Source organism: Balearica regulorum, chromosome 5 (assembly GCF_011004875.1).
Source record: "Balearica regulorum gibbericeps isolate bBalReg1 chromosome 5, bBalReg1.pri, whole genome shotgun sequence".
NCBI lineage: Eukaryota > Metazoa > Chordata > Aves > Gruiformes > Gruidae > Balearica > Balearica regulorum.
Window position 1 is genome coordinate 5,020,449 of NC_046188.1, and position 17,570 is coordinate 5,038,018.

The 17,570-nt window shown below is 39.6% G+C and overlaps 1 protein-coding gene across 2 annotated transcripts in view; it reads left to right on the forward strand.

The window, feature by feature from the left end:
• The window catches only part of PELI2 (pellino E3 ubiquitin protein ligase family member 2), a 78,195-nt gene that overhangs the window by 14,750 nt on the left and 45,875 nt on the right, over positions 1–17,570 (forward strand). For both annotated transcript variants that reach the window (XM_075753258.1, XM_075753259.1), the window contains exon 2: positions 14,102–14,231. In XM_075753258.1, coding sequence (XP_075609373.1) covers positions 14,102–14,231 — 130 coding nt within the window. The remainder of the gene's footprint in view (positions 1–14,101; positions 14,232–17,570) is intronic.

The following is a 17,570-nucleotide window of genomic DNA, read 5'->3' on the forward strand; positions in this document are numbered from 1 at the left end:
GATGTCAACTTTGAGTGAATGGGAATGGGCACAAATGTTCTGGCACTGCACCTAACTATGGTGAAGAGGTTTGGATAGAGTAGAGTGTTGTAATCCCTAGCGGCAGCCTGAGCCACGCCATAAGGTCTGTCACAGGTGTTTGCGAAGAAAACTTCAGTATAGTTAATGGTCATTGTGTTGTATGTACAAGTCAGCACAGTGCCTTGGGGTGAAAAACTTTCTGGTGGTTTCTGGGGTACTAGAAAAGCCTTAAGTGTGCTTCAGGAAGGCACTCGGTATAGAACACAGGTATTGTGGTGATCTGTACTTTTGCTTTGGATCAGTTCATCTCTGCTTTTTCAGTGAAAAAAGATGTCTCTGAAGAATAACTGAGTGTCTGCTTTCCTTAGAAAACCAGCTTTTTCGAGGCATTTTGAACACAACCTGAAACTTTGCTTTGAGAATTGCAAATAATGTCCCATGTAGTTCAGCAGCCTCATGCTTTTGCCTCTCACGTATGAGCTCAGTTCAGAACTAAGATTAGTATTCTCTGTTACTCAACATAAACATTACATTTTCTGGATGTAAAACATCTCCCTTTTCAAGTGGTTGTAAAATAGCCTAGTTGAGGATTTTTGTCCTTGGCCAAAACTCTGAAAGGAGAAGTTTGGGATTTGTCCAGATGTGAATGCCTTTCTAGTGGACTTCAGGCTTGTTCTGTTACATTGGGCAGTTCCAGAAGATTTACTTTTGAGTTTTACAGACAAAGATATTGAAACAGGCTGATAGGGCGTGTTTCTGTACCTCATCCTTATCTTCTGCTGCGCCTCCAAGGTGGCAGAGCAATGGCATCTCTCACCTGAGAGATTTCTACATAACAGAAGCAAATGCTATACCTCTTTCCTCTGCTTTTCGTAGGGCTGTAGGAAGAAAGTAAAACAGCTGTGGGAGACCCTCACAGATATTCTTATGGGTATAATGCCAAAGTATTGACAGAGTAGCAAGGGAATGTGCTCTTCATTTTCTAAAATGTATCTTTAGCTGTGTGAGAACTTCGGTATCTGCAAAACCCACGTGAAAAGGAGATAGATTATGTACGTACTTGTGCATCCTCATGCACTGGCAGGGTAATGGGATGCAGAATTTCTTAGCATCGTACTACTCCCTCATTCAGTTGAAAACAGCGTATCATGGCCAAGGTGCCCTTATGGAGAGGGATGTTGGGTATAAAAATTTGAGGGCAAAAGGGAATCTCTTGAGCCAGCCAGCTGTAATAGAATTCTTGAATTCTGTGTCTCTAAACTAGCTCTTCTCAGACATACTTTGCTAGGGAATCAACTTCCAATTTCAGTCTTGGGCTTATGAACTTTATTTCTACAGCTAAATTTCCATTTGGCTTGGAAATGCTACTTCTAAGTCCTGTATTGCTGTTTGGAATTATGGCCTGTACTTTGGGGAACATTGCTTTAAACAGATCCTCTGTTTTCTTGGTCTGATTTGCCCCAAAGGGCATGCTTGCTTTTAAAATCAAATAAATCCAGATAAAAAGAGAGAAACATATGGAGTGGCTTGGTTTTTTGAAAGCTGGTGAACAAAAATAGTAATAGTATGCTGACTGTGGGTTTTGGCTAAGAAAAAGAGCTGGATTTCCAAAGGAAAAAAATTTGAGGGAGAACTCTATGTGGTTTTAAACTTGTTTTCTATTCTACAAACCATTGTGCCACTTGCGTGCATTACTTAATATCTGTTGGAATGCAAATTTTATGAACTTCATAGTGTATGTAACCAGAAACAGGTAGGCTGGGTTAGCACTGCAAATAAACTAAGTGAATGTTTTGGTCCTCCCAGAAACTTAGCCACTATAGAACCTTCAGCGTGGCGTTGGGGTTTCAATGGTTGCAGCTGTATATAAACACAGTCTTGTGTAGTTACCTTGCATAAAACCATGTCTTACTGCATCACTGAGAATGACATGCCTTCCCATCTGGAGACAACGACAGTGCAAAGTCTTGTGTTCAAGCAGTTGCTGCTAGAAGCTATATAGTGAGATTCTTCCAGAGATCTGAATCTCTGAGCATTTAGAAATAAAAAACTTTAGGAATACATCACTTCTATGACAGTGATTAATTCTTAGTAAGTGTGTGCACATACCTCATAATTCTTAAACATTTGTGATGGTGTTCTGAGACCTGTAAAGGGTCAGTGTTTATTTGATGTGTCATTTTGGGAAGCCCTCTTAAGAGAAGAAAAATCTCAGAATTCTGTTGGTAAGTGTGAAATGGAAACACTTTGCTGTCATAAAGGTATGTAGATCAGAATGAGTTTTGCTGATCAGCAGTAAACATTCAGCAGCCTTGCAAAATCTTTTCCTGGCTGGAGGAGACTGATTAACTTTGTTATAGATTGTGATAAAAGCAAACACCCAAGGTTGCTGTGAATTTGTAAGTTGTCAGGGTGTTTTAAGTGTGAAGAAGATACATTGAAGTCTAGTTCTCTACATTGCTGCACTGTTAATTTCTGGTTTATTAAGACTTTTTAAAAAAACAAACCCACAGCTTCAGCTGTGCTGTGATGCTTGTGGTTATGGTATGCACACTGATCTGGTAGGTTTCAGGTAGTTCTTTAAAACTGAGTATGAAGAATAATTTATCCTGTATGTTTTTTGGGGCGTGTAACACACTTGTTACCAAAGAATAGGTAGTGCTTAGCTTCCTTGCTAGCTGTTCTAGGTGTAACGCTTGTTGCTTCATGGTGCTCTCCAGACTTCTAGTACTGTGCAGTTCTTCCAGCCTCCTGTGTGTTCATGTCTCACTGGTTTTACTTCTACATCTATCTCCTAGAATGCTCAATCTTTTCGTATTGTTTGGAGAATAAGAAAAGCAGAAACCTCTGACAATATCTTGCACTGAATAATACATGCTAAATGCAACCACAGAATGATTCTCAGCTAGGTTGGTACATCCCTAGCCCTCTAAAATAACCTCCATCTGGAAACATTCCACCTCTAGATCTTGCTGGGTGCTAGAAGGTGGAAAGGTAACTCTTTTTGTTTTTTTTCTCTTTACTTACTGTTCTAAATTTGCTTGGAGGAGGCCGTGCAGTAGATTATCTTGCCTTTGACTGCCTGTGTTGCTGTAGCAGTCAATGATAATGCAGCACCAGTGGTGTTAAGGAAGCTGCTGTGTTCTGAGAGGCAATAACACTTGCAAGTGCTACAAAGAAGGAAACCCAATTCTTTATTTTCTGTTTTCGAGGCAAATGTTTGCAGTTCAGGGTTGAACAGAAAACTGCATTTGTAAGTCTGTCTTTTCCCTGGGAAACCAGAAGGGATGTTAAAATTGATAGGATTTGACACAGATGTTGCAGGTCAGGATACAGTAGTTGAGTGCTTCACTTTCTATTCAGTACACTGCCTGTGAGATCATCTATATTCACAAAATGGATGCAAATTTTATCTCTTCCTCTGTGCTAAATGATACTGGAATGAACCTAAGAAGATTCTTGTCATGCTTGAGTGTTTGAAACAGTTGTTCCAGGATGTCTGTTACTTACCTACTTCTCTGTGGAATCACAAAAATGATATTACAACTGCTCGTATTTGGAGGATAACTGAAGTTATAAGACAGCTATCACTGTTTCTTATGAAAATGTGAACTGTCAGATAGTCCTTGATAGTGTTTTAGGGGAAGCATTTGATTGCTTAGGAAATGAATTGTCTGAATTGTGCTTTTTTTAATGGCCCAAACAGTCCTTTGAATCAAATGTAGTTTCTCCATAGTGTTTAATGTAGTGAAATTTCAGATGTAATATCTTATTACTATTCATTCCTCAGACTAAAATTTGAACAGCTTGCTTTCGCACCTTCAAACATTTATGAAGCACAAATAACTAGGTTGGGAGTGTGTTTGGTATGTCAGGGCAGGTGTGTTTTGAGGTCTCTTGTCCTGTTGTGTTACATGGGGTCTAATTTGTCTTAATTTTGAAACTTTCAGCCTTTTTTTCTGATCTGATATTTAAGAGAAGATTATAAATTGTTTCCATACAAAAGCGTGTGGATCCTAAGCCTCTGGTGTTTTGGATAAACAGTCTTCTTCCTTCACTTCTTTCTCTTTGCATCAAAACCCAGCTGTGCATAGTGCTTTCCTTTTGAAAGGGATTTTGTGTTATCTGACTTGTTTTGAATGCAGTAAAAGCTAGATCTCACTTTCTATCGTATCTATCTGTATTTAGTTTAACAAAATGCCATATCAAACAATTTCAGTGGCATTTGGCTAGATTATAGATAGTTCTCAGATGAATAACACTTCCCCTATAGCATGAGAGGTTTAGGGTTGGAAAGAGGATTCTCTAAACATGATGCTTTGCCCACCTCTTATGCTCTTTTAGCTCGAATAAAAAGCATGCTTTGAAATGAACTTGATTAGTTTATACCCTGTATTTTGCTGTGCGCTAGCATTGTTGGATTTATGCAGTGGTGAATGGTTTTAGTTGACAGCTTTGGAGATGGGCTTGAAGCACTGAATAAAATTGCCTCCTTGTTAAATGAATGCTGGGGGGGAGCAGTAAAATGTTGGAAATAAGGATTGTTAAGGAAGTCATTATGTGAAAGAACAGATTCCCTTACCCTTTGCTTTCTAAAAGGAAAAAACCCCTTGCATTCTAATGTTCTTCTGGCATATTACTTATATTGGTATAATGGTATCTTAAATGTGGGGTTTTTCCTGTTAAAGGTAGCTGCTCTTTTTCCCTACTAGTGACATGATCGTGGATGGTGTCATCATTTAACCCTGCAGGCAGCTAAAACAACCACACAGCCATTCACTCACTCCCCCTCATCCAGTGGGATGGGGGAGAGAATCAAAAAGAAAAAAAAGGTAAAACTTGTGCGTTGAGATAAAAGACAGTTTAATAGGACAGAAAAGGAAAAGAATAATAATAATAATGAAAGAATACACAAAAGTGATGCACAGCACAGTTGCTCACCACCCAAAGCTGATGCTCAGCTTGTTCCTGAGCCGTGCCACCTCCCGGCCAACTCCCTACTTATGAGCGGAACATGACATCATATGGTGTGGAATATCCCTTTGGCCAGTTTGGGTCAGCTGTCCTGGCCGTGTCCCCTCCCAGCTTCTTGGATGCCCCCCGCCTTCTTGTTGGCGGGGCAGTTGAGAAGCTGAGAAGTCCTTGACTGCTTGGCAACAGCTAAAAACATCAGTGTGTTATCAACATTATTCTCATCCTATATCCAAACCACAGCAGTATACCTGCTGCTAGGAAGAGAGTTAACTCTATCCCAGCCAAAACCAGGACAGGTGGCTTCTAAGATATCTATGTTGTAGATGAGACTATAATCATTCCTTTCTCTGGCTGTAGGGCTTAACTGGGCTGCCTATATAGGTTTTCAGCTATTAAGTTGTTTGGAACTGTCAGGTTATTTGACTGTTTTAATTGAAACTTATCCTGATGCTCTAGCAGTCTGCATTAGCATGCTCCTTTAGGCTCTTCTAGAGTATTAGCTTTTAATCAAAGTCTTGTGCTGCTTATATAGTTGTCTTGCAGAAGCCTACACAGCAAATATCCTCCATTATTGCCTCTTGAAACACCTATTTCCACCTTGTCATTAACACATGCAATTGAAGATGTTGAACTTCTTTAATTAAACTAAGGTTGCAATGCCAATTGAAACTTTTACAGAAACTTAACATCTTTCAGAAGCGGTGGCAAGGGTCTGCTGGCTTTGATTTCACAAAAGCAGAAGTAACAAATTATTTTCCAGAATAAAAATCTAGGACAAGTAACAAACCACTTGCTAAGAAAAATATGGTCAAAGAGAATTGTAAGAATTTTCTACAGTAAGTTCCTCCCACCCCAAAAGAAATACCGGCTGGTTTACATGAGCCTCAATCTATGCTCATGACTGGATCTCAGTTGCCTTATGTTACAAGTGGTTCGAGTAATAGAGCCCCAACTCCTGTGCCCCTCGCTTTGAGACTGGTTGCTTTTGCTACTTTGCTTCTGTATTTTTTTACTTTATTTTCCCACATCAGTGAGGGGGAGAGTATCAAAATAGCAGAGAGGTTTGGGAATTTGAAGGAAACTGGATGCCTAGTGTAAATAAAGCTGACTGATTAAAAGCAGTTCTTACACAATTGATTTAGTATTTGCAAGCCAATAGCATCCTTTAACTTCTTGTATAGGTTGAGGTTAATATAGATTGGATGTATATTCTCTTGAATTGCCCATATTACATAAGCTAATCATGCATGAGGATTAGTCAGCTGTATTTTCTATATATATATTCTCCTTAAACCAAACTTGATTAATTTTTTTTAACTATTATATTACAGTTGTTACAATAGCAGAGTAGTCCTGCTGACAGTGGAGGGAATGTGTGGAGTGGAAGAGTTAAAGCAGCCTATGAATTAATCTGAACTGCAGATCCTTTCATCATTGAGGGGCTGGGGGGGGGGGGAAGGAGCAGGGGGGAACAGGAGGCGGCCATAGTGGCCAGAAATAAGCTTTTTTCCCCTGAGAAATAGGCTTTTTCCCTGTGAACCAGAAGAGCAACCAGTTCTGTTCCAGAACGCCAAGGGAGAAGTGAGGTCACCTTGGAGAACCTCAGCTACTTCACATGTGATTTCTTGCACTGTTTTCAGTAGATAAGGTTCTACTTAATTTGTATACCTCGTGAAGGAGGGAAGTAGGTTCTAGCTTATCTGATCTGTTACAGATCCCTCTGAAAGACTTTTTTATTATTTTTTTTTTTTTTTATGGTGTGCGTAACCTTTTAGCCATGTTGTTCGGCTAATCCACACTTCTGATTCTGATCTGCAAGAGGCTGGAAGTATTTGAACATAAAAATGCCATAAGTGTAGTACACAGCTTTTGGTCAAGCTGACTGTTAGGTTCCTAATGGTAGCAGGAGCAATTAGGAGCAACTTTTGAAGGGTAGCTAAAAAAAAAAAAAAAAAAAAAAATAACCCCTAATCACTAGCCAGTGATGCAAATCAGCCTTCTCTCTGAAAAATCTGCCTCATAACTATAGGGGTTATCAGGTCAGACTGCATTTCACTGAACCACTGCAACCTCTTTGGAGGCTCTAGGGCTGTACAGGTAGCAGTAAACTAGGCAGGTACTGCTACAACTTGGTGCTGGGGAAGAGAAGTCTTCTGGTGAACACAGAAGATTAATCACTATGCCAACAAGTGTTCCAAAAGGACTGGAGAAGGGAATGCTTCTTAAAGTGTTTTATGAGATTAAAACGACTTCACAGATGCAAGTTGTAAGAATAAACACTTGTCTCAACAAAACAAAAAAAAAAAGTGCTGATTATAGCCACAATTAACTGCTCCACCATACCTTTCTCAGGGATAATCAAGTTCACAGATGTAAAAACATTGCTTTTAATTGGGGAAAGAGATGAGATTATTTGGGACTTTGGAACTCACTGGTTTGGATTTTCTTGCTCTGTAGGAAGACTGCTTTATTAATCTGTTCTACTGGTAGTGATTAGGAAACATTTACGCCTATAGAGAGGTCTTAGCCAGGAGAGTCTGACGTGGGACTGTCTTTCATTCAGGACTTCCTCCAAAGTTTCATAAACCAAAGGTCTTGGATCAGTGGCTCTCGTTACTCAAAGGATGGAAGCCCTTTGCTTACCCATGAGTTACTCATTGCTGTAGTTATTATAGTAACAAAAACTCTATTAAGGCTACTTTAGTAGTTTGCTGCTGTAACTTCTTGAAATGTTTTCCTTCAGAAAGAAAGAAAAATCAGATGGGAATCAAATCTTCTAGCATGTGAGCCTGCTGCGAAAAGAAAAAAAAGAACAGGTTGCTTAGGTTCTTTGGTGGATTTGGCAGGAAGTGCAGGAGACTTGCTTTGATCTGAATCTCCATTGCTGTGTGCATGGGGAGAGTTTTAACTCTAAAGATTTTGAAACGAGGTGGGGAGGCCTAGATTTTCCAGAGTAACTGAAATGGAGATGTTGTGGATGGACTGGATCAAGCCTTTGAGTTGGGGATGGGCTAGGTGACTCCTTGAAGTTCCATCTTGCTCTGTTTTCTGTCATTCTGTGATCAGGAAGCAGCTGTACACTGTCAAAGGACCATCTGATGGGGAAGGTGCATCTTTGGAAGACAAAAGGGAACCTTCTGGTCAGTCTACGCTTGTTGAGCTATATCTGAAGAATGAGTTTTTAGTGCCAGAGGATGATTATAATGATAACAGTATCTGCCTTCCACCCTCCAAAAAACTTCAACATTAAAGGTTTTTCTTTTAATCTGTTGTAGTCATCTGTGAAGCGCTACAGTGTTCAAGAAGCAGCCTTGGGTTCACTGCCAAAATTTCACCACAGGAACAGGCTGAGGATTAACAATGCCTGTGGTGGTGGAGGCTGCTTCTGAGACAGAAATTGATGCATGTAATAATCAGCTGGAGACAAGCTTAGACTTAAATTCATATTGAGTTAATATGTGGTACAGTATTAAAAAAATAGAAAATAACCCAGTGTATCCTGTCAGTACAGAAGTACTACTTATCTTTGCTTTTCCTACTTGGCAACACTTCCTAATGAGATTAAGTATGAGAATAACTTCACTGTCCTACTTCACTGAAATTCTCAGATAGTTGGCAGACAGCAATGGCTTGTTTTATGAAGGTCTGATACAGAAAAATATATCTGGAATAAATATTGTCTTAAAAAAAAGTAAAAAAAAAAAAAAAAAATCGCAAACCATTCAAGTTATTTTGCTGAAGTAGTACATCAATTCTCCTAGACACAAAATTAATTGTTCAGTATGATACAAGGGAGGTGCTGTAAAGAGTATGAAATGTTGGCAGTGATATTACATAAGAGACACAAGTTCACTTATTTTGTTGTCAGTGTTGCATATGTTGAAGCTTTCTGTTTGTGTTTTGATATAAACTAGCATGTGGTGCTTTTCCTTTTAATCTGTTCAAGGGAGTGCATGTTGGATGCTTCAGCAGAAGAGGGCTTTCCAGTTAGGCAGGACTTCAGTATACAGCCATGTAAAACTCTGGGGCTGGATATTGTGAAGGTGAATAATGTGTCTTTAGACTTCTAATGCTGTAGATGTCATGCTGACTGTAGACTTTCAAGACTTCCAAAGGAATCTCTCCTGCCCTCTGCGCCATTTTTGCCTGGTTGCTGATATAAGTGTTTCTGTGGCTTTGCAGTGGACAGGAGAGTGAGGAATTGATGTGGTTCAAAACTAAATTTAAAGCACAAATCTGGTTTTGCTTCCCCTTCACGTGAACCGGGGAGAGAAGTAGCAGGAAGAAAATAGCAAAAGGAAGGTGGGATTGCTGCTTTTGGCAGCAGTGTTGGCCCACACTAGTTCAGTGATGGTAAAAATATGGTCTAAGCACAAACTAAATTTTTGATATGTGCTGAGTATATACTACTGTATGATACCAAACATGGAATCAGAATGTACTTAAAAGGAAAAATTCTCTCAAGTTTGACTTCACAGTGAAAGCTGTTGCTAATACTTCTGCAGTTTTGTTGTTCAGTACAGCAAAGATAGGCTTTCTCTCACGCATTAGTGCTATGGTAACAACTGAACTGTAGCATGTCATCTGTTCAAAGCTGAGCCTGTGAAACAGGGTAGTTTGCATCTAAAAATGATGAGATGTGCAGTAGAACTGTTAGTAGTAGGTGAGAAAAGCGAAGTGAAGTTACTCTTTTTTGTCAGTAGAAATGCTACCTGTGAAAGTTTGACTTACTTGGTTTTTAGTCTTTTAGGGGGTAGGTTGCATAAGTATGGAGAAGTATTTAAGTTCTATGATAGCTTGTATTTTCATAGCATTGTTTGAAAAAAAAAAAAAAATAAAAATCAGCTACATGGAGCATCTTCTGTGTCTGGTAGCTAGTAGATATTCCCCTTAATTTTGGGAATGACTTCCTTGAGTTGAAGTCTAATCTTTTGAGGTGCAGGTCAAGATTTTTAGAGTTCTTGTCCTAAGTAATAGAGCTCTTGTTTACTCTTTGCCACTGGGTAAGCCTGATTCCTTTAACAAAACAAAAAAGCTTGTGTAACAAGCTATCCCACTAATGGTTCAAAACTTGTTGATGATCTCTGAAGTAGTCAAGTAGGTTCCTTCAAGACTTGTAGAAAATAGGAACTTAGCACTGTGTTCCGACTGTGGGAGAGAGCATGTGTGGTCTTGCTCTCCAGACAGTCGTGAATTGATGCAGAGGGGAGGCTTTCATTGCGTATCCCAACTATGGGAAAAACTTAATTGGAGTTTGCATTTCATTATATACCAAAGTCCTCAACTGTTTGATGTAAATCTGTAGGAAACTGGCTTTGGTAATTATGGTGCCCATAGCCTATGCCAGCACCACTCCCTTATTTGCAAGGAATAGTGCTATCAACAGAGATAATTATCCCACGAGGTTTCATAACGCTAGTTGTCCCAGTATTGCTGTCACTGAGAAGCATTTGGAAAAAGTATAGGACTGCTCTTACCACATGTGCTGATCTGATGTTTTGGAAATCTGGAGAACTTTAGAAGTACCCCATAGATCTGCATGTGAGCAGGATGGTCTCGGAAATGGTTGTCCTGCCTCTGTGAAACATTTTTTTTTTCCTAGTTTGTTTTATTAGTTGGAAGCAACATTTGTTCTAGGCTTTTTGGTGGTGTGAAAGAAGAGTTCCAGCTGCAGGTTGTCTTTTGGTAGTGCTGGCCATCTTGTGAAGCAAGGAGTTGGCAGCTAATATGCTGGTCCCTAAGCTACAGCAGGCCTCTGGAGCTATTGGAATGGTGCAGGGAGAAGGGCAATGGGCTGATGCTTGTGGAGAGGGCTTGAGAGAGGATTGAGCAAGGAGCTTCTGTTTTGTTTATGAAGCTCCTGATGGCTATGGGGAAGCTCAGAGTCTCCCAGGGTTCAGGGGAATTTGTGGCCTTAGCCCTTGTCCTTCCTCTTCCTTTGCAGTTCCATCCTTCTGCTGCCTGGGAGGCGGCAGTTGTTGCTCACCCAGGCGCTGCTCAGTTGAACAGTTGAGGAAAACAGGAGAGGGCTGCTTCTCTTGCTGTGGCTACTTATGCCTGTGCTTAGAAAAGCTGATTTGGCAAGGTGTGGATGGACATGCCTGTATTCCTTGTCCTGAATGCTGAAGCCCGCTGCGTCCTGTGGGACGGCTCAGTTTAGAAAGGCAGGGGCTTGCCAAGAAGTGAACGTGGGTTTGCTGCCTCAAGAGCAGTCTTAGTTGCATGTTTACCAGGACAGAGATGCTGCGTGAGTGGGTGGGTGCAGGTCCTGTTGTGGCTACAAGATCCCATGGTATTAATATCGGTTCGTTTGGTATGTAGATTGTTCAGGTAGTGCCAAGGAAAGGTGTGGCCCAAGTGCCATGGGCAGGGTTGATTTGTGGTGAACAAGTTGAGAGTCCTGGCCTAGAAAAAATGAAGGCATCTGCTACCTGTGGAAAGAGGCAAGTTCTCTGACACTTTTTTTTCCTCCCCTATAAAACACATACGTATGCCTAGTAATTGTCCTAGCTCTTTTTACCAGTGTCAGATCAAGATAAAATTTGCAGGTCTATAATTAAAGCATAGCAAATAGTAAAACTACCACTCAAATCCTCCTGCCCTTTTCTGCAAATGAAATGTAGACACTGGCACAAGGAAAGCCTTCATGAAAACTCGTTGGTGCTAATCAGGATGAATGAATTAAACTTTTACTTTGCTTGTATTTCCTTCCTATTTAAAGTTTCCAAAAGGCCTTTTAACCTTGAGTGGTTTCTTTCTTTCTGTTTTAAAAAAAAGATAATTAAATCCCACAGAGACCTGAAATGAAATAAAGTAGCCTTTCCCAGTTATAATTGTTTTGTGAACATGAGAAAACCCAAACAAAATAACCCTACTGGGCTGGCTTTAACTTTCAGTGGAACTACTTAAATTCAGTGCTGCTTAACAGTTACACAAATACAAAAATTTTAATTACAGAATATAAAATTAGTGATGCTGCTGCTTATATATATTTCTGAAGGAGTTGTTGCTTTCTCAGGTTTTTGGATAAAAATACTTGTAGAAAGAATGTTGTGTTCAGGCAAGTTAAAACTTGCTGGCATATTCATGGTAATATAGTGTCTTTGAAAGAAAGCTTGTGTATATATCTAGGAAGATTCAAGCCGTAGAATCAAACTATTCCGATTTTGAGGGCTGGTATTTAAGTTGCCTGTGGATTGTATTGATACATCTTTCTAGGAAATGGTCTCTTGTGATGAGCATCTGCTGTGCTAACTGAGTGCTACTCTTCTCTTGTGTAGGGTTAATAATGAGTTTCCAGATACGAGTGGGCCTGGCATGAAATAATAGTGATTTATTCCTGTTGTTTTTCTGCTATGTTGGAGAATGTCTCTTAATATTCTAGAAAAATACAGTAGGCTTTGCTATGAAAATGGAAGTGGGAGAACAAGTTCAATTGTAGCCCAACTGAAAAGCTCTTAACTTATTATGTGTCTCTAGCATAATGTATTAAATGTGTTAAATTTGAAATTATTTAAATCTTAAATCTGTTCTTGTTTCTGCTCACAACCATTCAGCAGTCTTGCAGTTCAGCTCACTGGTGTTAAAATACTGTGCATGTGAAGTTTAAACTCTTTTCCTGTGTGACACCAGATGATCCTTGCCTGCAGTAAGCCTTCTACAGGGCACTGCTCTGGAGCCTGGACAATGAGACCGCTTGCTTTCATCACTACCCATTTCTCCTTTGTTTGCAAAAGGATATAGGGCTCTCCAGGTGCATTCTCTTGCAGACTACAGAATGTAATGATAAGGGGGGGTGGTGGTGGTGGGGAAATTCTGGGTAACTGCGTAACTTTTCCTGATCTGCAATTGTCATAGAACTGCTCTTACAGCCCGAGCAGTGACTATTAGCCTTCTGTAGGGCTACAAACAAATTATTATAATCTGCAGATAGTGCGGTGGATGTAGAGCTGAACCACTTCTAAGCGTATGTCTAAACAGATAATGAGTTCTCGTAACTTTTTTTTAACCTCTTGTGCTTTACAGGGAGCTAGTCACCTTTAAATCTTCCTCTTTCTTCTTCACTTCAGATTCTTTTCCTGACTGCGATGTTAGCTTTTAATTGTAAAGACTGTAGGAGAGGGATGTATGTGATCAGTGTAGAATAGACATCACCAGTAAGACAAATGAGATTTATAAGTGGAATAACATCTGTAGTTCTTCAGGCAAAAGTCTGAAATCTCTGAGGATCAGGAATGGAAGAGGCTTCTATGCAGTAAAGCCCTGAAAGGTCTTCACAGACCAGCTGAGAGTTATCAAGAATGTTAGAGGTGACAGTGCTGTGATGAGAAGCATCTACTTGTCCTACATCTTCGGGGTGGGGTGAAAGAAATTTCCAGTTGATTCCTTCCCTGGGGAAGGAGCTGTGTCCCCTGGAGGCTTAAGACTGCCGAATAATTAATCGGTTGGGTCTCTGTCCTCAGAGAGAGATGAAAGAACTGTCGAAGGCTACTCTGTTACACCTGATAAAGGAAGTCATTAGCAAGTCTTCAGAAACATTCACATAAATTAAAAACACTTGCATCCTTTTTCCTTAATAATAGATGAGCCTTTAGGATTAGAGTTAAAAAAAAAGGAAAAAATCAACTAAAAAAACCCTTATGTGCCTAGAGTAAAATTCCCTTTCACTTAGTTTGACTTGCCCCTAAATTACTTTGTTTTCCCTGTTTTTCCTCTTCTCTTCTCCATTCTTGCATGAGATGTGGGGAGGGGATGGTAGGGTAAAAACATCTTAAAAACTCTCGTGTTCTGAAACTACAGAGAAGATTTAGGATTTGTTCTTCCAAATTCCTTTGATTCTAGAGATGAAGTATTTCTGTGGCTCAGCAACTCCAGTATTTCACTTGTAGTTGATTACCTTGTTAATGATGAATAAAATTTCAAGTATTGGTAGGTAAAGAATGTTTGAATGCTCATAATTTAGGAAACAAAGCTTACCATGGTTGTTAATTTTTTTGTTTGCCCATGCATTTGATGACATCAGGATATTGTGACCAAATTGCTGCTCTCCTTTTCTGTATTCCAAATTGGTAGTGGTTTATGCCAAACCTGTTTTTGTTATTTCTAGGTATAATGGATCCCTCCCTAATGGTGACAGAGGACGCAGGAAAAGCAGATTTGCCCTTTATAAGCGACCTAAGGCAAATGGAGTTAAGCCCAGCACCGTTCACGTGATTTCTACTCCCCAGGCATCGAAGGTATGTGACAGTGGGGCAAATCTTGTTTTTCTGATGATCCTGGGTGGAGAACAACTCACATACTACTGCTGGTTCATTCTGTGGTAGTCCAGATATATTTGCTTTAATGAAAAGTCTGCAGTGGATTTTCTTTTTGGGGGTATATATCTTCAATTTTAATCCAGTTACCTGTTGAATACATTCTTTAACCTCAGATATGAGATAATCTGACCTTTCTGCCCCTGTTCAGAAAGCTGACTCTGTCATTGCTGTTTTATCTGAGCTGTAGAGTGATCAGGTGAGGCACATGCAAAAAGTATTTTAATTTCTTTCTCACTGGAGTATAAGATTGATATGTCTCTCTCCTCTTCAGGAAGATAATTGACATAGTATAAAAAACATTGTGATCCTTCTGGGCCTTTCATTTTTGTGGCTGATAATGCTATTTTGTATGTTGTCACCTGAAGTTTAGTGTAGGTGAAGGAGCAAAAGCAGTAAAGTAAATATGTTAACATAGTAATGTATTAACCTATAGAACGGTCCAGGTTAGAGTTGCGGTGGTGGAACATATGTCAAGTGGCAAAAAGTCATGCTATATCTTCTCTCAAAGCCTTTTTCCTAGAAGCAAAAAGTGACTAGAATTAGGGCCAAACTGGAGGGGGAGTTCTGTGGCGACGCTCACAAAAGTGGATGGTTTCTAAGAGTTGTACACGCCTTTTACCAAAATACATCTCCGAGAGGGAGAGAACATACACCATTCTTTAGACCAAGAGAAGAATACTGTTGAATACATAGTATAGGATTATGTTTTCTTTTATAATACATACCATACACAGTATGCACCTGAACTTATTCAAAATATACGATGTCAAAGCTTGGGGTTTTTTAAAGGTTGTATAGGGCCTGCCTGGAGCAGATAAATACATAGTCTTTTGGATTAAAACTTCCTGTAAACATTTTTCAGTGTTTGTATTCTCAAAATGAAAGCATTTGAGAGTTAAATCTTCTGATGAAATCAACCTTCAAAATAGAAAGCTTGTAGTATATGTTTGTATGTTGGTAACTCTGGTCTGTTGCTTAAAATGTAACAAATGAAAAAAAATCTGGTTTACTTAGCTGATGGAAATATACACATGTTCTCACTGGGTAATCTTAAGCATTTGGACTGCAGATAGTATTTCGGCATTTGAGTTGCAAAATATTTAAACACCTGGCAGACACCACAAGGTATCTGGTTAATGTTCATCTGTGTTGTTATTGTAGCACGGATAAAATATGTGTGTTGTACAAATTAGTGCCCTTATAAAGATAGCAGAGGGTCTGAGACATTAAAGCCCCTCCTTTGAGGACTTGGATTCAGGTAGTTATGTCAGATTGAATGTATTCCCTTTCTCTGAACCCTTATAAAAGGGCTTTTGTGTATTTATACTGTTGTCTGGGGCAAGGCTGGTGGACGTGTGCCAGAACAGTGATGCAGTGGATTTCAGCTAGTGCTCTTTTCAATGCACAGAAAGGACGTTTACGTTTTAAGATGCTTTTGTAGGTTTTTTTGACATCTTAAACACCAGAGCCTAAATGTGTTTTACTGGGAATGGCTTCTACATACAACTTTTGTAAATGATTGCAGAAGCACAGGCTAAGAGAAAAGAGTGATCTGCTTTGTTCTGAGAAAATAATGGGCAACTTGACCTCAAAAGTTTTGTTCTGCTCTCAGTCTAACTCTTATTTAAGGAAGATAAACCAGTGGGAACTTGTGCTGCACAGGATATTAACAAGTTTCCTCCCTTTACATCCTTCCTTCTGACTTTTCAGATGGCAGTTCTGTTTTGCTTTGCTTGCCTGTCACTATATTAACTGAATCTTTGAATAGAAAGAAACATGTTCTTTTCAGAGTACTGATGCTTTTAGGGTGGTGGGTTTAGCAGAGGGGGATAAAGCACTGGCTGTCTCCATTTGGTTTTTGTTTTGTCACTGCTGTGGCATGGATAAGCTTGAATAAGATGCGTAGGTGGTTTTGTGTTAAGGCCGTTAATGAAGCAGCTCAAGAACTGTAACTGTCACCAATTTTAAGTTAGTGTGTCAGCCTGAAAACTGCAATAGATCGTACGAGGATGCTTGTCATGTTCCATTGTCCCTGCTATGCAGGTGTCAAGGACAGCTGGAGTAGCAGTGGTTTCAGTAGTAAATTTAGCTGAGCTAATTGCACATGAATCAGTGCCCTTTGTTTTTTCCACTGGAGTGCTTGTTTTTTGCCACTCTGCCTTCTGGAGGTGCTGAATAAAATTTAGAATTGTTTGGCCTTCTGAGGGTATATGGGTATATTTGGGAGGAAAGCACTGCATGGGATAATAAGTCTCAAGATTTTTCAGAGCATTGTTAAAACATGCATGCATCTCTTCAGCGTTATGCACTTGACTTTAAAACCTGTTTTATTAACTCTATGCTTAGGCACTATTCAGGGAATTTTCTAGTGTCCCATATTTTACAAAACTCAGACTGTTTGTTTGAGGCAGGCTTTTTCCAGCATTATCAAAATTTATATTAGTGTAAGAAAGGAAGCTTAAAACTCTTATGCTGTCTCTTGTTTGTCTGTGTGTACATGTCTGTGCTGGGGGAGGGGGGAAGAGTGAGACTTTTCATTAACTGTGTATGAACCTTATTCAAGATTTTAATAATCCCCTTTGCTAGATGGGAGAGTTTGTTTCAAAATCACAAGTCACAGGAGAGGCCGTTCCCTGCATGGACTTGGGTCTCGTGATGAAAAGGAAGACTGTCATCAGTCATAATCATATGATCTGTGAAAACTTTCCTTTGATTACCAAACTCAGTGTAAGTTTGCTACTAGCTCATCATGACATAACTTGAAAACAAAAATCAGCAATCCTAGCTATTAGAGCTATTTAACAAAATCAAAAGTTAGTTGTAATGTTTATTTTGTTTGGTTGAGTTGTCTGAACTGTTGCTTTCACACGCGATAGTTAATGCTGTGGAACTCTAGGCAAAGTCTAAGTCTGCTGCTGTCTGAGATGATTACGAGGTTTACTTGTGCAGAAATTGTCCAGTGAGTGCTGAACTTCAAGTGAGAGGGGGTTGTAAGTTTTCGCAGTAATCACCTGGGAATGATGGGATGCTAAACTGGAGTTTACTAGGTTTTGGGGGGGGGGGCGGCATATGAGAGGTTTTTTAAGGGTTTTTTGTATTTGAGGGTTTGTGGGGTTTTTTGTTTGGGGAATATATGTTTGACAGAAAGATGTGTCTGTAACTGAAAACAAAAGCAGCTTAATATCTCTATAAATACTTGAGGACTATATCTGTCTTACAGATCTTAAGTAGGTGAATAAATAAAACTGTATGATCCCA